The 25477-nt window shown below is 51.3% G+C and overlaps 11 protein-coding genes across 11 annotated transcripts; 9 read left to right on the plus strand and 2 right to left on the minus strand.

Annotated features, from left to right (window-relative positions):
- Window positions 1-697: 697 nt before the first annotated feature.
- Window positions 698-3334, plus strand: CC1G_04071 (efflux protein; the record flags this gene model as incomplete). Its single annotated transcript, XM_001836706.2, has 10 exons — window positions 698-1176; window positions 1261-1368; window positions 1442-1556; window positions 1607-1805; window positions 1876-2087; window positions 2167-2396; window positions 2467-2602; window positions 2658-2866; window positions 2927-3059; window positions 3123-3334. Exons 1-10 carry the CDS (start codon window positions 886-888, stop codon window positions 3332-3334), a joined length of 1845 nt encoding a protein of 614 aa, XP_001836758.2. The 5' UTR covers window positions 698-885.
- A 411-nt stretch (window positions 3335-3745) lies between these two features.
- Window positions 3746-5308, plus strand: CC1G_04072 (hypothetical protein; the record flags this gene model as incomplete). Its single annotated transcript, XM_001836707.1, has 1 exon — window positions 3746-5308. The coding sequence occupies one exon, from the start codon at window positions 3746-3748 to the stop codon at window positions 5306-5308; it is 1563 nt and encodes a 520-aa protein (XP_001836759.1).
- A 595-nt stretch (window positions 5309-5903) lies between these two features.
- CC1G_04073 (hypothetical protein) lies at window positions 5904-6518 on the plus strand (the record flags this gene model as incomplete). The annotated part of the gene is made up of 2 exons (XM_001836708.2): window positions 5904-6376; window positions 6497-6518. 2 exons carry the CDS (start codon window positions 5904-5906, stop codon window positions 6516-6518), a joined length of 495 nt encoding a protein of 164 aa, XP_001836760.2.
- Window positions 6519-7177: 659 nt separating this feature from the next.
- On the plus strand, window positions 7178-8017 carry CC1G_14500 (hypothetical protein; the record flags this gene model as incomplete). Its single annotated transcript, XM_002911456.1, has 3 exons — window positions 7178-7384; window positions 7608-7638; window positions 7896-8017. 3 exons carry the CDS (start codon window positions 7178-7180, stop codon window positions 8015-8017), a joined length of 360 nt encoding a protein of 119 aa, XP_002911502.1.
- A 624-nt stretch (window positions 8018-8641) lies between these two features.
- Window positions 8642-10394, plus strand: CC1G_04074 (high affinity methionine permease; the record flags this gene model as incomplete). Its single annotated transcript, XM_001836709.2, has 7 exons — window positions 8642-8671; window positions 8793-8895; window positions 8948-9308; window positions 9404-9662; window positions 9695-9828; window positions 9897-9951; window positions 10005-10394. 7 exons carry the CDS (start codon window positions 8642-8644, stop codon window positions 10392-10394), a joined length of 1332 nt encoding a protein of 443 aa, XP_001836761.2.
- Window positions 10395-11872: 1478 nt separating this feature from the next.
- CC1G_04075 (hypothetical protein) lies at window positions 11873-12348 on the plus strand (the record flags this gene model as incomplete). Its single annotated transcript, XM_001836710.2, has 3 exons — window positions 11873-11975; window positions 12035-12157; window positions 12218-12348. The coding sequence occupies 3 exons, from the start codon at window positions 11873-11875 to the stop codon at window positions 12346-12348; spliced, it is 357 nt and encodes a 118-aa protein (XP_001836762.2).
- Window positions 12349-14865: 2517 nt separating this feature from the next.
- Window positions 14866-17001, minus strand: CC1G_04076 (hypothetical protein; the record flags this gene model as incomplete). Its single annotated transcript, XM_001836711.2, has 3 exons — window positions 14866-16123; window positions 16178-16219; window positions 16940-17001. The coding sequence occupies 3 exons, from the start codon at window positions 16999-17001 to the stop codon at window positions 14866-14868; spliced, it is 1362 nt and encodes a 453-aa protein (XP_001836763.2).
- A 380-nt stretch (window positions 17002-17381) lies between these two features.
- CC1G_04077 (hypothetical protein) lies at window positions 17382-18407 on the plus strand (the record flags this gene model as incomplete). The annotated part of the gene is made up of 8 exons (XM_001836712.1): window positions 17382-17436; window positions 17490-17534; window positions 17603-17683; window positions 17752-17808; window positions 17872-17937; window positions 17991-18104; window positions 18167-18295; window positions 18361-18407. The coding sequence occupies 8 exons, from the start codon at window positions 17382-17384 to the stop codon at window positions 18405-18407; spliced, it is 594 nt and encodes a 197-aa protein (XP_001836764.1).
- Window positions 18408-18905: 498 nt separating this feature from the next.
- Window positions 18906-19229, minus strand: CC1G_04078 (hypothetical protein; the record flags this gene model as incomplete). Its single annotated transcript, XM_001836713.2, has 1 exon — window positions 18906-19229. The coding sequence occupies one exon, from the start codon at window positions 19227-19229 to the stop codon at window positions 18906-18908; it is 324 nt and encodes a 107-aa protein (XP_001836765.2).
- A 1270-nt stretch (window positions 19230-20499) lies between these two features.
- On the plus strand, window positions 20500-20691 carry CC1G_14501 (hypothetical protein; the record flags this gene model as incomplete). The annotated part of the gene is made up of 1 exon (XM_002911457.1): window positions 20500-20691. The coding sequence occupies one exon, from the start codon at window positions 20500-20502 to the stop codon at window positions 20689-20691; it is 192 nt and encodes a 63-aa protein (XP_002911503.1).
- A 544-nt stretch (window positions 20692-21235) lies between these two features.
- CC1G_04079 (hypothetical protein) lies at window positions 21236-24926 on the plus strand (the record flags this gene model as incomplete). Its single annotated transcript, XM_001836714.2, has 16 exons — window positions 21236-21439; window positions 21505-21674; window positions 21729-21758; window positions 21811-21825; window positions 21880-21900; window positions 21962-22311; window positions 22389-22539; window positions 22606-22704; window positions 22765-22810; window positions 23016-23120; window positions 23360-23451; window positions 23513-23544; window positions 23705-23830; window positions 24016-24099; window positions 24171-24182; window positions 24243-24926. 16 exons carry the CDS (start codon window positions 21236-21238, stop codon window positions 24872-24874), a joined length of 2169 nt encoding a protein of 722 aa, XP_001836766.2. The 3' UTR covers window positions 24875-24926.
- Between the last annotated feature and the right edge of the window lie 551 nt (window positions 24927-25477).

A 25477-nucleotide genomic window follows, 5' to 3' on the forward strand; every position in this document is an offset into this window, starting at 1 on the left:
CTGAACGGCTCAACCTTGCTTGGTATCCTTGAAACCACTCGAATGGCCCCCAATCGGTCCACGTAGTTCTCGTTGCAGACCCGCATGGAATTGGTTTTCCTGTCTCATGTACGGGGTTCGCAAATGCGTGGACTGTCGTTCCAAGTTATGGCTGCAAGGACTCTACTGTTTGCCCCTTGCGTGCCGACAGCTCTCGTTCCAATGCTCGTCGTTTCTCCGCATCCAACCAGATAAAACGCTCGTCCGGTGTACCTGGGGTAGCTCACGCCTGTAACTTGGAGCCCTCCCTGGGGGGTAGGGCAGATCTTCCATGACGCATATTGGTTGCCAAATGCGGTTTTGAAACTGGGCTGACTCTCAATCGAGACCATTATCTCATTTGAACGAATAGAAGTTGAACGGGCTTGTAATCCAACTATGTATGTACTCTGTCGGAACCCTAGTATGTATTCCCGCGAAACAGTGCTCCTTTGAGGCTATTTTTCACAGGTAGCTCCGCCTTTACTAAGGAATGGACCACCCGGAACCATCACGGAGCCTACAAATGATGGTCCCAGATCAAAATTTTGTTCCTTGCTTACTACTCGCAACTCAAAGGGTCCGCATCGAGGCTGGTACACCATGGCTTCTCTCTTTTCTCCTTTTCCTGTTTTCCCATTACAGCACGCCCACTATTTTTACGTCGTAGTTGGACGCCGTCCTGCAAGGGCATAGAACGGTCGGTTCCGAGAAGTCGAACCATATAAACGACCCTCTGGCAGCTTCGAGGGCTTCCTCTATCATCTCTGGTCCATTCAAATCCTCTTTGGACTGTGGTCGCAACATTTGGGTACTACTGTCAACCGCACTCCAGTTGATCCCACCGTCTCCACGAGCGCAGCAGTAATGATCGAGGAACAACAGCGACGACGACACTCCGAGCCAAGTCTCGTCCAAAACGGCACCGACGAGAGCCCAACGGCTTCCACGATACTTTCCCCGCCACCGACGACGGCCAATTCGAGCAGGAGTGACACCGCGATCAACGTTGGCAGCGATGATAATATTAATGGCTTTCGCGGCGGCTCCCCGGCTGCTTCGACTAGCTCGCGTGGAGGGAAAGCTTCCGCACCTTCGTCGTCGAAATTGAAATCTGTCCTCGTTGTAATGACAATGACGACCGCCATGATGATAAATGTACGTTGCTACCCTATCCTTTTGTCTTCTTGACGTGTTTCGAAAAGACGGTTTGACGTCGCAAAATGCGTTCATTCATTACAGATTGCGAACAGTACTTCTGTCAGTATCGCGCTTCCAACGATCGGAAGGGAGCTCGGACTCCATGAAGCCGATTTGCAATGGTTGGTTTCTGCATACCCTCTGAGTTCGGTGAGTAGCCGTATCCATTACTTCTCTGGTAAACGTTTGTTGACTCTTGGATAAATGATCGATGTGGTGATAGGGGTGTCTGCTGCTTGCTTTCGGTCGGCTCGCTGATCTGTACGGTCGAAAGCTTACTTTCATCTTGGGGTCTGCTTTCCTGACCGCGTTCACCCTGGCCTGTGCTTTCCCCTCTGGTGAGCGCACTCTTCTTGCCTGATCGGCAATCGTGCTCACTGTCACCCAGATATCATCGCTCTGAATATCCTACGTGGGGTCCAAGGCCTCGGCGCTGCCGCAACCATACCCGCGTCCGTTGGTATTCTTGCACACCATTTCCCACCCGGCAAAGCTCGCAGCTGGGCCTTTGCTACATTCTCCGCAGGTGCTCCTGTCGGTGGTATCTTTGGCTCTGCAGTAGGGGGTGTGCTGACTGAGTTTACGGCGTACGTTCTATTTCCTTCCATCTATTAGATCCCTACCCTGCCTACGACTTAATTAACCTCCATTCTCTAGCAAAACATGGCGGTCATCTTTCTACTTGATGGCTGGAATGACCTTCTTGTCCATGGTCTGCGGGGTGTTCTGTATCCGAAGCGATACACCGCCTGTGGATGTCGACAAGAGGATCGACTGGCTAGGCGCACTGATCATCTCCGCTGGACTCGTTCTTATCGTCTTCGTGCTCGGGCAGGGAGAGATCGCGCCTAACAAATGGGCCACACCGTGTATGTCCCTCCATTCCTCCATCATGTCTATCTTTATCGTCCTGAGCTGCTTAATCTCCGCCCCTTGCGTCACTGACAGACATCATCGCGCTCCTCATCGTCGGCGTCATCCTCGTGGCCGCCTTCCTATACTGGCAACGTTACCTGGAGAAGGTCCAAAACGATCCTAATGCACCCTATTCAGTGTGGACGCCACCGCCCCTAATGAAGATGTCGATCTGGACGAGAGGCAATGGTCGATTCTCGGCCATGATGGCCATTGCGTTTTTAGAGTGGTGTTGCTTCTTGGGCTGGTCTTTCTGGATTCAGGTGAGTCACTTTCTATTTTCAGTACGCGGAGTTGTAGATCTGATTGGGCTGGTGCGACGGCGTCGTATAGCTGTATTACCAGAATTATGTTGGTCTTACGCCTTTGAAGACGGTGTTAAGGTTGCTGCCTATGACGGTGTCTGGAATCCTGTGCAATATCTTCATTGGTATTTTCGTCGCGCGCATTCCGATAGTTTATTTGACTGGTGGGTACTCGTATCCCTCTACCTTGATAACCGTTGTTCATCTTTCTTTTTCTAGTCATTGGAACGGGGGCAACAGCCGTCGCATGTCTGCTCTTCGCTATAATCGAACCCGAAGTGACGTTCTGGGCTTATGGCTTCCCAGCAGCCGTACTTGTCGTCCTAGGCGCCGACTTTATCTTCTCAGCTGGGACAATCTATGTGGCCAAGGTCGCCCAACTGGATGAACAGAGCGTGGCTGGTGGCCTATTCAATACTATGACGCAGGTGAGTCGCATTTGGCGCCTCGAGCTGAACCGAGTTTGTTGATCGTCGATCTACCGCTAGCTTGGCACGGCTCTGGGCGTAACTGTCTCGACTGTGGTGTACAACTCCATATCGGCGAGGGCAGGGCCTGATGCGGATCCACTCCCCGCTTACCACGCCGCGCAATGGGCGAACTTTGCTTTTGGTGTTATTGGTATGTTCAAACCGTGCATACTTCTGCCAATTTCTAAACTTAACCGGTTCGCTTGGTTCGCAGGTGCGATTCTGGCGTTCGTCTTCTTCCGTGGTGTGGGTGTGGTGGGTGATCGTCAGAAGAAACCCGCGGTTGAGGAAGAGGGGGTGCGTGAGGAGGAGAAGCTGGGGGACGAGACTCCCAGGTTCGAGAGTGGTACTTCGACCCCTATGGAGAAGGAACAGCGAGGGATGGGCGGGCCTAAGGTTTTGGGTTCGGACTTGAAGTTGTCGTGACGAATGAACGATGTACAAACGAAGAACGACCCTCGAAACGATTCGATTCATGAGCGACTGTATCTCTTTAATGACTTTTTTCATAGACACTGGTTCTAATGGTTTATTAATATGATTCTTATAGATCCGAGAACCCGCATTCCGCCACAGAAGTACCAATATGTACCGGATCCAGCTCAGCTGCTTTGCTGGTTTCTAATCGGCGACAAATCGCCTGTCAGATAAGATTAGATTTCATATGAACAGCGACCATCACGATCGATACCAGTTCAGTGAATCGCTTTCCTCACTGCCCCATAGATATCATTAGCTTGCCCCAGGTGTAGTGAAAATACCTACTCTGTAAGTCGTTTCTGTCCGTCCTTTTCCTCGTCGTCGTATTAAGGTTTGAACCAGATTTTGGGTTACCGCATGTCGTGCCTACATAACGGGGATCTGGCGCCGTATTTGGCGTGCAATGACGAGCTCCCTGAACACCTCCACCTTTCTGCCACAGCCCATCTCACAACTCTGGAGGAACAGCTCAGGGAAGCTAGGGAACGTGTCGAAGAGCTAAAGGAAGCACTTGCGAAGGCACAATGCGACGTATCCGCTGCGGAGGACCGGGTCGAAAACTACCAAAAACTGGTCTCTCCAATTCGAAGGCTTCCAGCAGACCTCTTAGCCCGCATCGTCCTTTTCACCATGCCTGTTTCTCCCAGCTTTCCCCACTTCAGAGTCGATTCCGAGCATGATTCGCTGGAAAGGTTGCGCCGGGTCTGCAAGAAATGGAAGAATGCCATGGACTCCTCCCCGGAGTTGTGGAAGAGGCTGTGGCTGGATGGGACGGGAATGAGGCCCAGAACCATAGCGCGTATTCTGCGGCGCTGGTTCTCCCGTGCTGGAGAGGGTGGTTTGGGTCTGGCAATCGTGTTCCCCTCCAACGTATATTCCGGGAACTATGGGGACCTAGTCGCCTTCCTGCGAAGCAAGGTTTGGAAGGGACTGGCCTTTCGCGACACAAGTCCAGAGATTCTCGAGGCAGTCTTCAACGAAGAGTACGACTGCTCTACGCTGGAAACCCTACGGGTCAGCTGGGGCCGACCCAAGCTAGATTACAACAGGCCCGAGCGACATCCACTCTACCGAAAGTTCCCGGCTTTTCTTCAACGCTTTTCCCGCCTCAAGCACCTATCCATCTGGTGGGACGTCCTCGACTCAATTCAGAAGCCAGAGCTTTTTAAGCTCCCCTGCTTGACGGATATAGAGTTGACTGGGCCGATGCCGGAAGATTATGTCCGGCGTCTTCTTCTGGGGTTGCCTTCCCTGAAGAATGCGGCAATCTTTGCCTTCGAACCATGTCCCCGGATAGAGTCGCAGGATCTGGATAGTCAACTTTCCATCGAGCGCCTGACCATCCTCGAGGGAAGGTGCCAGTGGTTTTTGAAGGAGCTGCCACTCCTCAAAGCACTACGCCTGGCTGGATTCTGGGAGCAATGGTCACTCTTGTTCATTCCGACCAATCCTGCCTCCATCTATCGATTCACCAACCTCCGTCTCGTCTGCTTGGCCAAGTCGTACATGGAGCCGGATGACATTGCGTTCGCAGTGTGCCATCTCCCTCCCTCTGTGCGCGTGGTTCGTGTTTTCTCCATGGGATTCCTTCGGTGTATTTCTCGCCGCATGGCAGCTCGCAACTTCGTCTGCAGGCGCCTTGACATCGTTATTAAGGAATCATTCCTGTTTGGCTGGGAGGTGACCATCAAGCATTTGGTGAAGGTGTTTGTGAAGAAACGCCCTGGGAGGGCCAGGGACGCGTTTCGCGGGAGGGATCTCGTGATCTGGATTAAGGTGTCGTCGTGGCAGCAGTTCCACGGGTATAGCAAGGAGTGGCACGACTGGCTGGACCAGCTGCGTTCTGTCAATGTGCGGTTTGAGCTTACGCTGGGACCTTGTCCCGGAGATGATGTAGAATTTGACATCCCTTATCTGTAGCAGGGCGTTGGTTTTAATTTCAAGGGCCGATTTGCGTGGTGAGGTGTGTGTTCACTCAAGCCTACACATAAGGTGTTGAGGCTTAGAATTTGGCGAGGAACAGGCGCAGATCTGCAGCCAACAGGATAACAGGATGAAGGACACAGTCGAGGACCTTGGAATTTCGCCCCCGTGTTCGTTGAAAGGATTACTCGTAAGCTCTTCGCGCGGCTCCTCGACGACACGTGCACCTACTTTATGCCTGGAAAGTTGTCTAGAATATGAATCTCCTGTTGGAACTTAAAACACCATGAATCGAGCGTGGACTATGAGTTTTACCCTGACGTTAGTTTGTCCCAGAAACTGGACCTTACGATAAGATTAGATTCTTTAATGCATCGAATGATGGCGACTCGTGTCCCCGTGTTTTACACGTTGCTTCCAACTTCCATAACCAGAGGGACATAGTCGACACCATACGGAAGCTCCAGGTCCTGGATATCCGAATACCTGACAAAACTGTGAGTGGCTGGCAGTTGTAGACAACCTCTTCCTTCGTACTGATCGTATTGAGTTGCGCCTCAAAAATCAAGTTGGATTATCCATTACTATGGCGATGGCCCTCCACGACGTAGCTTTAGCCTCATGGGCAGCTTGCAACGACGAACTTCCTGTGCACCTCCACCTTTCTGCCAAATCACATCTTGTAACACTGGAGAGGGAGCTCGTGGAAGCCAGGAAACGTGCGGAAGAGCTAAAGAAAGCACGCGCGATGGGGCACGACGACGTATCGGCGACAGAAGACCAAGTCGAAACCTACCGAAAGCTGGTTTCTCCCATGCGGCGGCTTCCACCAGAACTCCTAGCCCACATTGTCCTCTTCAGCATAGATGAATTTCCCCGCCTTCCCCACTACGGGGGCGAATCCGAGCGTGATTCGCTGGAAAGGTTGCGCCGGGTGTGCAAGAAATGGAAGACCGTCATCGATTCCTCGCCAGAGTTGTGGAAGAGGCTGTGGCTGGAAGCGGATGAGATGAATATAAGTCCCAGAATTACAGCGCGTATTCTGCGGCTCCCGTGCTGGGCAGGGTGATCTAGCTTTCGGAATCGTATTCCCTCGGACCGCATATCTCATGAATTACGGGGAATTAGTCATCTTCCTCCGGAGCAAGACGTGGAAGGCGCTAACGCTCCATTGTACGACTCCAGAGATCGTCGAAGCGGTGTTTGACGAGAATTACGACTGCTCGACGCTGGAGACCCTGCGTCTCAACTGGGTCGGATGCAGAGAAGGTTACGACAGCCCTAAACGCCATCCGCTTTACCGAGAACTACCGACCTTCCTTCAGCGCTTTTCCCGACTCAAACATCTATCCATTGAGTGGAGTGTTCCTGATTCAACCCCGAAGCCAAAGCTGTTTAAACTCCCCTGCCTCACGGACGTAAGGCTGAGAGGGCCCATACCGAAGGACTACGTTCGGCGTCTTCTCCAGGGTCTGCCTTCCCTCCAAAATGTGGACATCTCTGTCTTCGAAGTACGTCGTGTGATAGGTCCTCAAGATGTGGATGGTCTACTTCCCATCACGCGCCTTACCGTTGAGCACGACTGTCGGTGGATCTTCAGGGAACTGCCGTTTCTCGAAGCACTACGCCTGACGGGATCGTGGAAGCGATGGTCACTTTCGTTCATCCCGACCACATCGGTTCACCAACCTCCGTCTCGTCTGCTTGGATAAGCCGTACGCGCAGCCAAAAGAGATTGCGTTCGCGGTGTGCCATCTCCCTCCCTCGGGGCGCGTGGTTCGTGTCTCATCCCTGGGATTCCTTGGGTGTATTACTTGTCGCGTGGCGGCTCGGAAGTTTGTGGGCCGGCGCCTCGACATCGTTGTTATGGAGCTGGGTGAAGACATGGGTTCGTATGAGTGGGAAACGGCGCTCAAACATCTGGTGAAGGTATTCGTGAAGAAGCGCCCTGGAAGGGCGAGGGAAGCGTATCTGGGGAGGGATCTCGTCTTCTGGATTGATGCATTGTCGTGGAAGGAGTGCGGGTATCGCGAGGAGTGGAAGGACTGGCTGGATCAACTGCGTTCTGTCAATGTGCGGTTCGAGCTTACGCTGGGACCTCGTCCTGGAGATGATGTAGAATTTGTCATCCCTTTTGTGTGGTGTACATCGCTATTAGTATCCTTGCCTCCTTGGAACAAAGCTCAATATGATCGCACTGCGGTCTTCCAGAGCCAGAGATAAGATTGGATATATGCATCTGGATCTTGTCTGGATCGCTTCAATCTAATGCACGATGTATTTGAGATGAATTCAGCTTTCAGGTGAAATGAAGCATGCACGCCCTTGTAAGTCACTTCTCCTTTCTAGTTGGTGCTGTACATGCGCCTCGAGCTCGTCAAACGCCTCATGCTCCCTTCTAGCACCTGCAGTTCGAAACGCGGAGTCACTTTCCGTGGACTGCTCAGACTCTGCGATAGGTCCCGTAATGAGAATGGACGTTCCCATTCCCATCAGGAGCGTAAAGCTTTCCACTCTAAAGGTACTCCAGCCAACTCCCATAGAGGCCCCTTTTACGATCTGCAGACTTCCATGGTAATTCTAGTTGTCTCACATCCGCAAGTGGTCACGGTGTTTTTGGCATTATGTTTGGTACATGAAGGAAATGTAACCGAAGAAAAGACTACCTTTTCCCTTAAGAGTTTTGTCTTCTATGCTGAAACTTGACACTGAGTCCCTTCTTCCTATAAGCTTTCTGACTTTCAGTCGACAATACATTCCCTTGCGATTTTCTGTAAACGGGCAAGGCAGCCCTTACCATTGGACTGATAATCTCCTTTATCTTATCACGATTGCTCCCGCAATCTGATGTGGCCCGGAGCCATTGACAAGTCGACTCACAAGTCCGCGCTCGTCATCCTCGTACCATCTTGCGTTCATCGTGGCTGTCACAGTACCGGAACTGGGTTTCAACGATGGTGCTCTACAGCCTCCACGATACCTTTAACGACGAGATACCCCTCTTCCTCTGCTTTTCATGACACTATGACGACCTCGAGGATGAAGACATTCAGCGGTGTCCAGAGATCAAATGGAAACTACGGCGCAATCTCATCGGATACAGCGAGCGCCAGCGTGGATCGCAAACGTACGATAGGGACGTTCTCGGCGGTGTTCATCATATTCAACAGGATCATTGGTACTGGGCAAGTTATCTGATAGTGGTCGAGCGCTGGAGGTTGTTGGCTAACGACGTTGTTGTAGCATCTTCGCCACCCCTGGCACTATCCTGAATTTCAGCGGTAGCATCGGCCTATCACTGTAGGTTGCGCTCTGAACGTCGTCCTGCTCATGGCCACTGACGCGACCGGCAAGGATCATGTGGGTCATAGGTGCAGTCATCGCATTCGCCGGGATGAGAGTGTATATCGTATGGGGAATCGTAGGTTGAAACAGTGACCGACCAAAGTCCTGTGAATGATGATCTTTGTGTTCTTTCCAGGCGCTCCCTCATAATGGCGGGGAGAAAAATTACCTCGAGTTTCTGTTTCCGAGGCCCAGACGTCTCATTACCTCGATTTACGCGGCCAACGCTGTTTTGCTCGGTGAGTCAAACCCGAAGGTTAACCTGGTTTCCTTCAACTGACTTCATCTCAGCTTACGCAGCGGGGAACTCCCTCGTTTTTGCCGAGTACGCTTTGAAGGCCGTGGCACCGCACCTGCTTGACGCCCCGTCACCGCCTCCGGGAAAGGCTGTTAGTTGGTTAACGCCGTCTCCTGTGCGACTAGTTGCCTTTTCCTGCCTATCTGGGGCCATGCTACTTCACGGCCTCCACGTTTCTGCGGGACTGCGCCTACAGAACGTTTTGGGCATTTCTAAAATAGGGATCCTTTGTGTTGTAGTCGCCACAGGTGCTGTTGCAGCCACCGGGAGGCTCGCGGAAGGCGTGGAACATCCCGACAACTTTGATTCATGGAGTAAGATTTGGGAAGGTTCGCGATGGGGAGGGTCCGTAATGTGTGCATGCCTGTACAACGCAAGTCAACCAATGTTTTGTTGGCTACCGCGATACTCATTTTCCCATAGGTCATCTGGTCGTATGTTGGTTTCAGCAACGCTAACTATGCCTTGTCGGAAATGCGACGACCAGAGCGCACTTTGCGGATTGCCGGGCCAATCGCGATCGGCGTTGTTACGGTGTTTTACCTCGCTGCCAATCTGGCGTATTTCTCTGCTGCCAGCAAAGACGCGATCACTGGTTCCGGCCGGCTGGTTGCAGCGCTTTTATTCAAAAACGTCTGGGGACCAAGAACTGAGAGAATTCTCTCGGGATTTGTTGCACTATCGGCGCTCGGAAACGTGCTTTCAGTCGTGAGTTTTCCCTCTCTTGTGGCTTTCGACAGATTTCCAATTCGGGACCAGTCATTCTCGCAGGGTCGAGTGAACCAATCATTGGGGAAAGAAGGAATCCTGTTCTTCAGCAAGGTCTGGGCTTCGGAATGGCCAAGAAAGGCTCCTCTGGCGGGGCTGGCGCTACGTGAGTGTCGCTGAATGGGGTGATGGCCTGACTGATTCAACACAAACAACAGATTGCATTGTGTGTAGCATCGTTGTTTTTGCACTGCCAGCTGGGGATGCGTACAATTTCGTATTGAACGTTGTGAGTAGACGTCCTTGTATTTCACCATCGGACTTCAATTAAATCTTCCTCAGATATCGTACCCTTTAGCTGTTATTAACTGCGTGATCTCGTTTGGACTCGTGTGGACTCTCCTCCCAGCCACATACACGTCGGGTGTTACCAGAAAGATCGCATCGCATTCAACAATCCTCGCTTCCTTTCTTTCCGCACCACCCAGCGACCCAGACCCACAACCATCGAACGATGTTGTATTCCCTCGCCCCACCCCGTCTCTAGTCCTTAGCGCCCTATTCTTCGGCTTCGCAAACGTGTTTCTGTTCGTACTTCCGTTCTTCAAGCCTCCAAATGGTGCCGAACCCTACCAGCATTTACCTTACTGGACGCATGCCGCGGGCGGATGGTCCGTGTTCCTGGTTGGTTTCGCCTGGTGGTACTTCCAGACCAGGAACTACACCTCTTGATTCGAATATCCATGTACGTGCGTATCCACGTGCAAAAGCAGTGGGGATCTCCCTGCAATACAACTTAATTAGCCGTAATGCCTCCTAATGAACTATAGAGTTATCTCCGCATCAACCACGTTTTCGACAGTTCGAAATGATCCAAACTGTATCAATTCAGCACCTGTCTCCGCGGCGCTCAACGTGGACAATCGTAAAACACGATCAGAGGGTCGTAACACCATCGTAACATACAGTAGCAGTTGGGCGAATAGAAGCCAGTAAGTTATCGTTAGGTCGATGCTTCCCAGCCTACGCGTTTCAATTGTCAATGTCTGGAAAATCCCCCGTGTGGAGTTCTAGCCTCGAGGCATTTGCCCTTTGTACTTCCTTCATCCCCCAAGACATTCCCGTAACTGCCAGCAGGGCTTACGTTCTCGCGTGAAAGTGACGAAAGAGTACTAGTGGATTTCATAAACGATCGGAGAGCACACCAAAGATCCAGTTCCTACTTTTTAGTCTTTGGCGCCTAGTGCGATAAACATTGGGTAAACCATGACAACAAACCCACGCTATCTCCTGCCCATATGTTTGGGCGCCCAAATCGACCTCACTAAGCGCCGGGGAACTGACATCATGTTCAATTAAAGTGCGCGCTCTAGTGAAGGTGATGCGATTTTGAGAGCATGTACGTTTCCCGATAATCTACCCGTTTCCCAGTGAAACTCGTGTTATACCAACTGTTGCGACCGCGCGTCCCATTCCGACATTTCGTGTCGTCACGATCTGTCATGATCTGGAGAGGCACACCCAAGAAGCATGGCGTTATCTCCGATTCCTTCCCTTTCCTCGTTGTTGGAACAGCGCCCCAGCATCTCAGGGTCCGTCCAAAAAAGTAACTTCCGAGCCTCAAAAAGTTCCTTCAACTTATGAAATGCCAATAGTCGCTTCGGAAGCGAGGCTTTCCTAAGTGTTTCCGTCCATGAGAGAGTTACTCTGGAACTCATTATATGGAAGCTTGAACGGCTTCTGGGACTTCGCTCTTTACTGAGGCTGTCAACATCTCTCGCTCAAGTACATCAAAGAAGCTCACGGGAAAACAAACGCCCGGACTTGAACGAAAACCCCGGTCGCCTATTACATTTTTATAATTAAGCGCCCAAGAAAAAACCTTTGATGTAACCAAAAGTTCCGAGGTACCATCATCCTGCGGAGATAGAGCCTTTACAGCGAATAGTGACCTTGCCCTTCTCCGACCCCATTGGATTGTCTGGGATGAACGAACAAGACGATGATCTATCATGTCCCGTTGCACCTCTTTCTCGTTAGTTTCGTTTTCATCACTGATCATAGTGGCTGGGGTCGTTGTGACCGGCGCCTAATTCGTCGGACGGGACTTTCCAGGATGTCCTATTTGGTAAACGGAACACAAGTGAAAGCCGGGCCTGAGCTAATCGCTCAAGTCCTTTTCTCTATAAATTGGGCCTTGCTTTCCGGCTATGAACATCAACAAACCCTCTCCCTCTCTTCCCCGTCTTACTCCTCCACTCAGCAGCCAACAGAATCTCCCGTCCCCGGTGTTGACAATGACTGTCCTCTCCAGTGACTGATGCAGCAATATCCTACTGCGTATGAATGCTGACGATAATGAATTTCATTAGAATCTGACGCTTGCATGCACTACAACAACGCCTGCGAGAAGCTCTTCGGGAAGACGTTCCCCCCGACTGTTCACGAGATCAATAAGAGCGAGTTCAAAGCTGAGGTTAGAGTGACCTTTGAAGGTAACGTATCCTTTGCTTCAGGTCGCCCTTGAAGACACTCATTGATTCCCCCATGTTCAGACGGTGTAATCAAGCTTCTCGGTGAGGGCGCTGGGACTAGCAAGCAGATCGCGAAGAACCTTGCCTGCAGCGAGGCGTATAACCAACTTCGCGTCATCTTCCCCGAGTACAACCTCCCGCCCCTTGTCTGAGCTCTGGCAAAGACTGAGGACGGCTGCTTATCATAGAGAGTAGAGATTAGCACCCGTCTGGTCGAGACGTGCCAATGTTGGCAACATCGACCACCTTTTTCTCTGTGTTCCCCGCCCGTTCTTTTTCGTACTCCTTGCTTTGCGCTTTAATCCTGCAGTCCTACTATATATTCGCGATGTATTGAGCTTGTTCTCAATTCTGTTTTCTATTTTTATTAGACGTAGACCTGCTTAGCTTACTGTCCACCTAATTCTATGGACCTCTAATTGTTTCTAAGAGGCCTTTGGTTTTAGCTTTTGAGTGTCTGCACCTCGAATTCCGACGTTATTCTTTCCCAGAGCCCCTTATGACTATGACGGACGAAACACATTTCCCAAGGAAGATCATAATCTTGGATCGATGAAATCATGAAATAAAGGAGGACTATGAGCTTCTTCAACTCTTTGCGGCCAGCTGAGCTCAGTGTGCGGTACCTCGGACTGGAGTAGTCTCGTCAAAAGGCGGATCGTACTCCACGTAGTACTTGACATCCTACGAAGGGCGGCACAACTACTCCGAAGCTGTGATAACAGATGGAAGGCATCTAAAGTGGATGTACCTTGTTTGTCTAAGTACCGAGGACCAGAACATATCGGTCGGTTTGTAGGGATTCCATCTGGCCACTGGAAACTGCTGGTAAGGAACTGGCGGAATTGAAAGTCTGGTTCTATCCGGGCCAAGCGAGCTACACGGAGGGCATGGTGATAAACGTCAATTATCTGCATCCCGATACAGAAGTCATTGCCTTTACGATCGTGTTTTGTGGATTCGAGGATGCCTTCAGGTCCCAACTCGGTGCAGTAAGGAAATAAGCGCCGATGATGCTGTGCGGAAAGCAGTCAATTGCTCGAAATGGAACAGCGCTGTGATCGTCGACAAATGCGAACACAGCGCCTGTCTGTCGTGTACGGAATAGCATTCTTGGACTAGTGTTGTCCCTTGTACCCCGTTGTTCATACCCTTGTGGTGGAGCTCGAGGTTACGGGCGCTCCTGTGGCTCGGAATCTATAACACCATCACTACACTGCTGTGATTCCGGTCAGAGAGCCTCATTCCGACATTCGGTGAGTGCGACCTGCTGTAGAAAGTTATGGAGCATTCCCTTCTTGACTGGAAACATTTACGGCATTGGTGTACATCCTTTATTAATTGCATTAAAGCCCGGGCTCGTTAATGCCACACCCCATCTCAAACTCCCCATCGAACATCAACCTCTTACGCAAAGTGATTATCTCCCAGCATCCTGGACCATCCTCATCCGGATGTCTCTCAATCTTCCACCGCAGCACACCTTCAAACCCCCACCTGGCAGGTTCCCGCCCCTTGTACTTTTCCAGGTTATCCCCACTGGTCCTTCAATACACATCCCCACCCCCGATTCCGTCAAATGGAACCCGACGACCCTGAAGCAAATATAATAACGAGTACACTTCGGGATTTTACTCTTGACTGGCTTGGAGTTCTCCAAATGGACCGATACCATCTTTCTGCAATAGGAAGTGGTGCGCACGGGCGGCGGGAGCTTCATAATGCTGTTTTACCTCCGTCCTTCCCCTTCTTGCATCCCGAGTCTTCGATTAGCACCGTATTTCGGTGGATCCAAATCGTACCCAACCCGACATGTTATTACCAGTCGGAAGAGAAACGACACGGTTATCGTATCACACTCGGATGTGAGCACGACGAAAGTGGAGGTTATTGTTGGGTCATTTCATGTGGTGCGTGTTTCGCGTCGTTCGTGTCTACATTCCCTTGTGGCCTTACAATGCCTTTCGGATTTAGGCAATTTTGTCCTTGCCGACGTGAGATCCCAACTTACAGCCCAGACTAACTCTGGGTGGATAACAACGGATATCGTCCTTTGTGCACTGACCTTGTCAGTGAGCCGCAATGAGACCTTGCGAATTGTGGTGCTGGATCATCAAGATATTTGGCAAGGGGGGACCGGTGCCCTTGTCAGTAAACAGACCCTCGAGTTGAGGAGAGAAGAGGGCGACGAACTGGTCATGGTGCTGGGACATCGCGACATCCTTCCGACTTCATGGCTACGATGACACTGGGGAAGAGGAGGTATATTTATTAAATTATTTAGATACTGTATAGGAAGGATATCTACGTTACCGTACGATACCTCAGGTACGGAGATAGAGCAATAGCTGTTTTCGATAGAGTGTAGAATGGATGATAAATCCCACCAAAGCCGACGCCCACCAGAAAGAAGCGAGCCGTGGAGTACGATGCGAATCAAGTCCTGAGAGTGTAAGAAAGGGAAAGAACGACAGATGCCAATGACGAAGATCCAAAATGAGCGTGAGGTGATGTGGTCGGAGCAAAGAAAAAAAGAGTATGCATAGGCCTAGCAGTCGGGATCCGAGGGAAAACATAGTCGGTGGCTCGCGACAATTGGGGAAGAGCCCAAGAAGGTAAAAATGGCGATGTACGTACATCGGAGAAGAAAAGAACCCTGCCCGATTGGCTCAGCGTAGGCGAGTCTTATGGTAGCTGACGGATTCCTGAAGCTTTCGCATCCCTTTTACGACCCGTCTCCACCATGTTTGCTCGCCGGACTTGGGACCTTTCCGAGTGTTGGGTTCCGCCTTGGTACTAGTGCTCGACAACGGGGTCTCATCGCATGACCTGCCACGGTCGTCGTCGTGCTGAATGATGGTGGCAGGTGGCGAGCCGCGCGGGGTCTCTGCCTGCGAGTAGATCGAAGGCGTCTCTCTTCCGCTGGCAGAGGAGGGAAGCAACCCTAACTTGAACAGGTTCATCTTTCCCCCTCCCTGTGTGATGTTGATCCCGAGACCGAGATCAAGAGCTTGATGGATGCCTAGATGCGTCTCTAATCCGTTATGAAGCTCTTCAATTTGATCGGGGGTCATCATGTGAAAGTCGACAGGGGGTGCCACTACCGAGGTCGAATCGGTGGAAACCGCGGTGGGTGCAGATTGTGGCTCTTCGGGCGGGGTCGATGGCGACTCGGACGGTGGTGAGTCGGTCGAACCAAGAACGGTTTGCATAATCGAGTCCCAATCATCTGATTGGTCTGTACCGAGGTTGATTGGCGCCAACGCAGGAGCAGGCTCTGTCTCTTCTTCGGGCTGGGACGAGATAGATGGTGAAGTGAGAGCGGGTAGGTAGTTCCATTCAGGTGAAAGTGATCGTTTGGGTGGTCTAATATGAGAATCCAGTGACGCCGGTCGAGCGTTGGAGAAGAGGATCCCGTCTTCACCCACACCATCTTCTTCTTCGCTGATGAACCCACCCCACTGACGATTACGTTTACGATCAATTGGCGTCCCGCGGCCTGTGTATTTGACGCCAGGCCAGGAGCCCCGTGAGCCTGATGGCATCGTCATGGAGGACAGTTGGGGAGTGGAGAGCTTTTTGGACGATTTGATCAACGGAGAAATGGCCTGCGTAGCGAAAGACCTAGTCCTCGATAGACTGTGCTGGACGGGTGGTGGCGATGGTGGCGAAGAAGGGGGAGGCGAGGGGTCATCCGGCGGTAGACTCGAGGTGGACGCAACAGGAGAGGAAGGGACAGAGAGCGTCAGGTCGAGTTTGTGGTCTTCAAATCCCTCAAACGTGGCAGCCGCGAACGACTGAGAGGAGGTTGGGCGGGGACGAACTGTTTTGTCGTCGTTGTCATTCTCTCGTACGCTACCACCCTTCGCCTTGGCTTCAACTGCAGCAAGGGCATTGTGTATATGCTCAGGGCGGTAAAAGTGACTCCTGAAACAGTTCTTGTCAGAGAAGGAGAAAGAACACGTATGAGATACCGCTTACATCGCGAGCAAAGCGCCCTCGTCGGGATTATGCAAAGTGGGTCTGTGAGGGAAAGAACAGCAGTTTACGAATCTGCGGGAGTAAATCCTGTTTGAACGAGGGAGGGGAGATGCAAGCGGAGCGAGGACAAGAAAAGAAGGGGGACGCAAACGGGAAGAGGGAGGGCTCAATGCAAATATGAACCCACGCAGAACCCGGCGACCTTATTAAGACTGCGGGTTCTGGAAACACGTTGAGCGGCCGCAAGATTACGTCGATGGGTGGTCCATTGCTAGCGGATAGCTCTAAAACGGAGTTTAAGTTTAATACTAGAAAGGACGAAGGTCGTGTCGCCCTGACGAGGGTGGTAACAGGGTTCCAAAAGGCTGAACAGCCCTGTTCAATCTCCCCATAGAAGGACTCCAGGGGGCATTGGCTGTTGAGCAGCGCTGTTCACCACGTTGGGCTGGGCATTTGGAACGAGTTAGCCATGAGACGTTCCCTGTGCGAAGCAGTTGAAGAAGCTATCACGTAAAAGGCTACCTTACAGGCGCATTGATTGCGCCGTGGTTGCTTTGATCGTCCTTGAACCTCTCAAGGCAAAATGGGTTTAGGAGCGGCATTTGGACCTGCTGTCATGATCAGCACGGCATTTTAGTGTTGATGAAAAGGCGTACCATGATTTTCAGGATGGTTTCCTGGAGATTTGCAAATTGGTGCAGTGTTCAATCGCTGAGATTTTGGTGGAGAACCTTTTGGTCCACGCGGATAAGAGGATCTCACAGGAATTCCAGCAGTGGCCCTCGGGAAGCCATGAGGCCGCCACCAAGGTATTCATAGATCATTAGGCGAGAAATTCAGGAGACCAAACAGGAAGACGTGGACGTTGAGGTTCAACGCTGAGTGCTCGGCGATTCTCGGCAAGACTTTGTTTTGGCATATTAGTTTCGGAAGCCAGCGGATCATGCTCGGAAGGGGCTGCCGGGCACACATGGGGGCGCACAGGCTAGGAATGCGCCTGAATCGCGACACTCAACGACAAGAAATGACCAAACTACTCTGCTCCAATTGGAGGTATGGACTCTGATTGGCGGTTTCAGGTCGCTCCAAAATTACCACACACCACACAGAGACATTTAAAACGACAGCAACTCCCAAGTCAAAATGACACACCTTACTTTCTCTCCAGCATACACTTCACCTCCATTTGCAAGCCCTAAACAGAATGAGCTATCGACGCAACGACGACTTTGAGGACCGACGTTTCCGCGGCGAGGAGCGTAAGTCTTCTCTGGATCCTCATCCCGACTCTGCTCTAACGGTTCCATAATAGGCCACCACAGACGTGATTATGACCGAGACATGCAATCCGGCGGCTGTGAGTTCCCTTTCTATGAGAGGTCCTCGACCTCCCCAACTTATCAGCCACTTACGGCGAAACTTCAGACCGGGACCGTGACCAAGTTGAAGGTTTCGGCTCCTATGCTGGTGGCGGTTTAGACTCGCCAACTGGCCAGGGAGGTAATTGTACGTGTTGATCTCACTGACTGAGGCTCGTACCGTTGATCTTGACCTACCACGCATTGCGTATCTAGATACTCGCGGTGGAGACCAGGTTGGAGGTGGCTTGAGGTCGTCCGGTTCCGGAGCTTGTACGTCATTCCAGGTCTGAGCAGTATAGCAGAAATTCCTGATTATTCCTTGCTTCCTACTAGTTAATGGCGATCGGGGAGGGTTCAATGATTATGGTGGAAACGACTTTGGCCCGCAATCCGGTGGATGTTCGTGGACCTTCGAGCTCTAGTCGTTTCGGTATGCTCAATTGACATTGTAGATGGCCCTGATCGACAAGGGTTCGGTGGAGGAGGTACGGAGAGGTACTATGGTCAAACTCAAGGCACATTTGGAGGGGGAGGCTACGGAGGAGGTGGATATAATAATCCCAACAGTAAGTGTATCCCTCTCCGACTGACTCGTGCACCCTGAGGCTTATCACTTCGCGTTTGGAAGTGAACTCCACCGGTAGACAGGGAGCCCAGGGCGGTTATGACTACAATGACGCCAATTACTTCGACGATACTGGTTACGACCAGCCGTCGCGACCTCGCCAGCAAGGAAAGCCGCAGAAAAAGGAAGAGCGTATGTTGGCATTCGATTCACTGTGCTCGGTGGATTGCTCACGAGGACATTGTCTTCCGTCACAGATGGCATCATGGGCACTGCGAAGAAGATCATGAAAGACGTTCTCTAGATTCTCTCCCAGCGACAAAGGTATACATATATGACTAGGTACAGTCCAGCCGATGGCTTCTTCGAATGTATTATTAGACGCTGTGTTTGAATTCACGGCTCTTCTTCGTCCGGAGGCATTGTCCCCGCGCCCAATGTCGATTAAGCAGGGGCATATGTCTAACTTTGGGAGACTACCACAACCCGCGAGGAAGCGGGATAAGAAAAGACCGTATCGGTCGAGAAGGACCTCCACTATTGGACTGCAAAATCCAATCATCTGGCCGAAGTCGATTCCTCTGCAGCAGCTGCGCGTTATTCAACGTCGAGGCCTGCACGGTGTGAATCGTGATATCCGAGTTATGTTCGATGGCATCGAGGAAAGCGGAAGTGATCATTAACGGCGTTATGAAACGTCGGCGCTCTGAGGGTGTTCGACAGCAATGGTTGTAGGCGATGAGGTCGAGTGTTATTGAAACAATTTTGGTGGAACCTATGGCATGAGAGATACAAGGGATAGTCAGTGCGCGACCACGGACAAGCGAGTGGAGCACCCCCACTTGCCTTTGAATAAAATCCACACGGGCTGATACTCCTCACCGGAAAGTCGGTAGAGGGATGGGGAGGAAATAACGAACTCGTGACTCTCTACTGAGCAACCAGCGGCTTCGTGTCTGGTATCAATCCAAACACGTTTGCCTGTCTCGTCGTCCAATAGCTTCGTTTTGATGTTAATCCAGGGAAACTCCTGGATAAACGACGAAGTGGCGGTCAGAATGAAGTAATTGTGGAGATATGTAAGGTAGTGGCCTGCTTCGAGTCTGATGTCCTCAGGAATCGCCATATTTCGGTAGGATATAGCCGGTTGTTTAGCAGTACTGGTGATATGTCGGCGTCGGGCACGATGAAAAAGCGCTATTCATCTTCCAAAAAACAAGTCAAACTGCAACCATATCAAAGCCACCCATTATTCAGAGGCATGGGATGGTCGAAGGCATGGTACTTGGCGATTTTTCACGCCTCCCAGTCACCCTCCTTTTATATGACACAGCTTCGATTCTGATCGAAGTTAAGCGCCCGTATCCACCATATATAGGCATTCGTGAGTCAGGGTGGTCTTTTGTGTGTGCACACCCCGCCATCATAATCGCTGCTTCCATCGTCGAGCCTGGGAATACTAGAAGAGTGCTGTGGAGAATGCGTGTGCCCATCAGGTGTAGACGTCACCTCGTAGAGGTTTTGAACAGATGGGAATGGAGACGAGTTCATAAAAAGGTTTTCACCTTGGTTTGGGTCTGTCCCGAGTGATTGTTCCGGGGAGATGGGAGTGAGGTGTTACGGCTCTGTGGGCCCACAAATATATGTGCGCAGTAGAGAATGACCCTAGCTCATGGAGGTAAGGTGGCTGGGACGCGAGAGGAGTGTGAAATGGGACCCCTATTTATGGCCGATCGGGATCACGAATGGGCGCTTAATTTGGATTTGTCGATTGTCCAAGTATGTAAGCAGATCTAGTGCTCATGCACATGACCGGTGCCCTTATATACAAGTATACAAGCAATTACCCGGTCTGCTACAAGTAACGATCTTGGAGGTATAGGCCTTGCGAGTGTTACGCATCTGTATGATTGAATGCAATCGGTTGAGAAAAGCGCGACGTGAAAGGTATAGCCTCTTGGTGAGTGGTCCATGACCTTCCTATCATAGTTCGGAAGATAATCGTTTGAGGTAACAGCACCTGAAGAAAGAATCCAAAGTCAGCACAAAGTTCAAACCACTTGTTAAGGCGTTGGGAAATACATTCACTGCGAAGGTGGTGTGATTCATAAGGGTGGAAAAGGTGACACCCAGAAGCCTTTGCATCGGGCGCTCCAAGACGCGTACGCATGATGAGCATCGAGCCAGAAATCAGAAATAGGAAATAGCCGCCAACGAGGAATGTCTCCGTGTGCTGTGAGCTTGGACAGAATTGGAACATAAAGACATACAAGGGGGCTGGATACTGGTTAACTTGAAGCAGACTCTGGAGAGATCACGGTAAGGGGTCATCCCGGGCGTCATAAAACAGTCACTCAAGTCGCCGTTTGGGTGTTTAGCGCTATCTAGCGCCTAAGATGGCTCTATCGCGCTCTGGAGAACTTACACCGCCTGACGCCCGTGGTCGATCTTCGAAACCGTATACGCACTTGAAGATCAAGTTTTTGGTGAAGAAGCAGAATAACCATTGGGATGAGGATGTCCAGGCTTCCCGAAAACAACGATATTACATTGGGGCTTGTTTGCACTATCATGTGGTGAAACGATGAGCACTTCAACGCTGAACGCTCCTGAAATAACTGTAATGGAAGCGGGGATCGGAATTCCAGAAGCGAGGTCCTGGGGTTGTAGTAAATAGATTTTAAGTGGCGAAGTAGCGCTGGGATCATCCAAGGATCATCCTTATTGTAAAGAATTGCCACTTCAGGGTGGTTCCGATGCGATGGTATGTAGTAAACACGACCACAGTGGCTAGGATGGATCGTGTGAGGGCCTCGAAACCTCATCGTTGGAGACAAAGACTCGGGGGCAGCAGGGGGAGTCTGACTGAGCCTGACCGGGCCGCTTAGTCATCCGTTGGAAGCGGATCTTTGCGAACGGCATCACTTGGCGGCACTTGGCTAATGGGACGCGTTGGAGGACCAACATTGGTCCCTCTCTTTGCCTGCGCTGTCATCCTATTCTCGTTATCCTCCTCTTCGTCCAAATCCAGTTCTCTCGGTTTCGAAAAAAGCTATTGAAAGACCCCAGAATCCTAGCAGAATCTCAGTTCGAAGAACCACCACTTGACCAGGGCATATGGCATCACCGACCATGACGAATGGGACACCTGGGGTACCTGGAGGCGAACCACCGCATCCCAGCGCTGAGATGCTGGCATCTGCGACCAAAGGATTCGACTACCTGTTCGCCAACGATATCGTTGGTTCCCGCGAACACTTCAACTCGAAGGACGACCCGTTCCATTTGATGGGTGCCGGTGTAATAGCGTTCCTGGAAGCTGCATTGGGAATGGAGGTGTGTATACGTGGTCTTCCTTCGCCGTTGAATTCCTAATTATGGTATTTTATTGTTTTGAATAGACGAACCAAGTCACTGAAGCGTCGCGCTGTTTGGCACTTTCTGAGACCGGGACTAGAAAGCAAATGAAGGCTCCCAAAGCCAAGACTCATTCCCGCTTCCCAGCAGGTCTGGAGTGGGATATCATAAACGCTGACGCTGTCGTTTTGCTGGGTTTGACGCATGCTTTGAGGTGCGTCCTGGTCTTCTGTCCAAGCTGGAATGTACTGACGATGCTCGTGTGCAGTGAGACTTATATGGGCTACCTGCAATGCATGTGCGTTTCGTTCTTACTCTCCTGGTTTATTGACTGATTACATCGTTTGCAGGTACTCCCTGAACAAGTTTGTGCATACCCATCCCTACTAAGGCCATCGAACTAACCAGCCCTCCCAAAGTGCCCATTCCAAATTCACCAAGTGCGTATCCAGCTCCTCCGATAACCCCGCCATTGCGCGCACAGCCTAACCCGAGTACCAGACTCTACAAAACCGTCTTCCCAGCCGGCATCGACGCCGAAGAGAAGCCACCCGCTCCAGCAGAAGTCGCACCCTCCTCGTCCTCCACCCTCCAAGTTCCTAACGGCCTGCAACACAAATCCTCCTTCTCCTCGCTCTCCTCCGTATCTTCGACAGGTTCGAACGCTACGCTGCCACCAGCCCCGCCGAGCCCCACCCAGCCTGCCGTAACGAAGAGCTTCTTCAGTCGATGGCTGGGTTCCTCCGCGGCTGCTGCCGCCTCTGAGCCTACGCTCCCCTTACACCACCACCAACACCACCACATTCCTGATGGTCCAGTCGAGGAGCTGATTGTTTCCGGAACGGCGTTTGGTGTGTAACCCTTGATTCGTGCTCTGTTGGGCGTACCCATTTGTGGGCTTGCTGATGGATCGTGCCCTGGCTAATAGGCTACGGCTTGTTCAACCTCGTCTTCTCGCTCCTCCCAAAGAAGGTGCAGAGCTTGGTTGGGTTCCTTGGGTTCCAGCACGATCGCAAGCTCGCACTGAAGGCATTGGCGTTGTCGGCTTCGAAGAAGGATGTGCATGGTGTCTTCGCTGGGTGTGTACCCACCCGCTCTGTCATTCCAGTTTGCTCTTCTTACTGATGAGTCGTGGTGTCCCGTAGGCTGGTGTTGATGACGTACCATGGCGTTGTATTGCTTCTCTCGGGATGGCAAGCGGACGAGGCGAGGATTATCAACCAGTATAAGGGTATCATCGACAAGTATGTTGGTTGCACTGCCGTGTATTCTGCTACCTAGGACCTCGACTGACCCCCGGCCAGTGTCGAAGAACGGTACCCCGAAGGAGCACTTTGGATCCTCAATCGCGTGAGTCCCACCCCGCCCATTCCTTCGTTATGCCGTCGCTGATCACTATATCCTACCAAATTATGATCGTGGTCATCCAACGGACTCCTTGCTGCCGATCTTCGACATTGCCTTGTCCTACCCTTTTGCACACGACGATCCTCAACTTCACCATCCCTTGTTGCCTTCCGATTCCCGTTGTGCTCCCCGCTCGCCCGGTTGATAGGCCAAGATCCTCCGCATGTCGTGTGACGCCGAAGGTGCCATACGCGTCCTCCAGAACGGGTTGAAACCCGAACGACCGCATTCGTTTGCGCAGGCTGATATGATGGTGGGTGTTTTGGTCCTCGTACTTCGGGCTTTGTTTTGTTGGGTATCGGTCCCACTTGGGGTTCATATTGGTCGCTGACCATCTTGACTGGGCCTCATTACCTCGGCCTTCATTTCATCATCGCCCTTGGTGTCATCGTCGTGGATTTCATTTAGCCCTCATTCATTAATCATTAGCCTACCATCTGGTTCTCGAGTTCGTTCCTCATGCTAACATGGGTCCTCCCCCTTATCGTATAGCTTCTCTTCGAGTTGGCATGGACTCTGCTTGGTCAAAGACGGTACCAAGAATCGGCGGATTCGTTTATGAAGATTACAGAGCTGAATACTTGGTGCGTTTTTGTTTTTTGCGTGGTGCGAAGTTTTGGGAAGGAAAGCTGATGGTGGGTGTAGGAGTCATGCTACGTATTACTTCCTTTCTGCTGGTACGTTTCGTTAATCTTTTTTTCCTCCTCTCACTATCCCTCTTTTCGCCTCTCCCCCCTCCCCTTCCCATTCTCCACGCCTCCCTCTCGCTCCCACTCTCCCACTCTCCCCCTCTCCGTACATCCCTCGCCAGTTCTAACCCCCCTCTCCCCAATACAGGCTGCCACTTTGCCCTCGGCAACCTAGAAAAGACGCAAGAGCTCTTGGATGCCATTCCTGGATTGATCCATAACAAGAAAGTTGGAGGAAAGGATTTGCCTACGGAGGTGTTTATCAAGAAGAAGCGTGCGTGTGGTGTTTTTTTTTATTTTATTGAATGTTTTGAGCTGACGATTGTGATGATGATTTTGGTGATTGTGGGTGGATTGGGGTGGTTGGTTGGTGGTGACTTCGGGGATTGGGTGGTTGGTGTTGGCGGTCATTTCGGGGACTGGTGTTATTAACATCGCGGTGATTACGGATGTCTATAGTGGCCTTCTACAAGGAGAAGCAGAAGAGGAGGTGTGGAGATGAAGCCAAATTTGCCGAGGCTATTCGGATTAATCCTGCTGAAGGTGCGTTTAACCCTTGTGGTGCTTTGGGCCAGGCTAACCTACGCGCGTGCGTTGTCGTTCATCCATCCTAGAACTGGGTATCTGTACGTCTTTTTCGTCTCCAATTTGAAGTTATCACCCCGGTGCTAACGCTGGATGAACAGTCTGGAACACCCACGCTCGAGTCTCCAAGGAGATTTGCAAGTCGCATGTAGCGGATGTGTTGCATCTCACACCGGCGCTTACGATCACGTCCCCAACCATCACCGCGCTCTCTTCAAATTCAAATTCAAATCCTACACTCCCGACGCCCGCATCAGCTACCGCAGCGATGTCCTCCCTCTCCCTCTCTTCCAAGTCCTCCACCGCATCCAAAACCTCGCCACCGTCGTTGTCAAAGTCGAAATCCCCGCTCGACCTCGACACTCCCGACGAACTCGCCGTCCGGTCCCTACTTCTAGGTATTTGCCACCGGACGTTGGAAGAATTTGATGCTGCGAGAAAGTTTTTGCTTGATGCGCATGGGTATCAGGGGCAGGTGAAGGTGAATACGTGGGTTGGTGGTGTTGCGATGTTTGAGTTGGCTGTGTTGGAGTTGAAGGAGGTTGAGTTTTTGGAGAAAGGGGGAGGGAAAGTTGATTGGATGAAGGCGATGAAAGTGGCAGATGAGAGGTTGGATGTTGCGTTGAGTCTTTCGCCTAATTCGGTTGATTTGAGTAGTCGGTTGGATAGTCGGATTTCGATGTTGAGGGATGAGATGGGGATTAAGAGGGAGATGTTGGGTGGGAAGGCGTAAGGTGGTTGGTGTAGAGTGTGGGGAGGGGGTGGGAGGGAGACATGTCACGATGGGCGGAATGGAGGCCGGACGTGAACGTTGGCGTAACTTCCAGATAGAGAAAGCATCTAGTCTTTTCCCTTAGAAGAATCACGTTGAATTAGGATATAGTCATTTCACTTTTTGGATAATTTTTCTTTGAAGTTTTCGTCAGTACGTTAGTATCTTTTGGTTTTACGGTAACCTAGTAGTCTTCCATTCAAACAAACCTCTTTAGTATTGCGGTACACCATGCGTTCAAACGTTTCAACCTCCGTTTGCTCCACGACGCTTCTCTCTATACATGTCGAGCCATACAATACAATTAGAACAATACAATATGTAGCTAGTTATAGATGTGATTTGGTGGGGTCGCGCCGTCGTCAGCCTGGAGCAGATGGGTACCACTATGATTAGATTGGAGACGCTCCTTTCGCAATTCATTAGAATGACGTCACGCGTCGGGATGCCCAGTGGTTATAAGAAACATCCACACCCCGCCACACCTACTTCCAATCACTATTATCTAAAGCTCAAATCGTCTCTCTCATACCTGGTCGTCGAGTCAGCTCGTCGAGAAAGCAT

Source organism: Coprinopsis cinerea (assembly GCF_000182895.1).
Source record: "Coprinopsis cinerea okayama7#130 chromosome 4 map unlocalized cont3.4, whole genome shotgun sequence".
NCBI classification, from domain to species: domain Eukaryota; kingdom Fungi; phylum Basidiomycota; class Agaricomycetes; order Agaricales; family Psathyrellaceae; genus Coprinopsis; species Coprinopsis cinerea.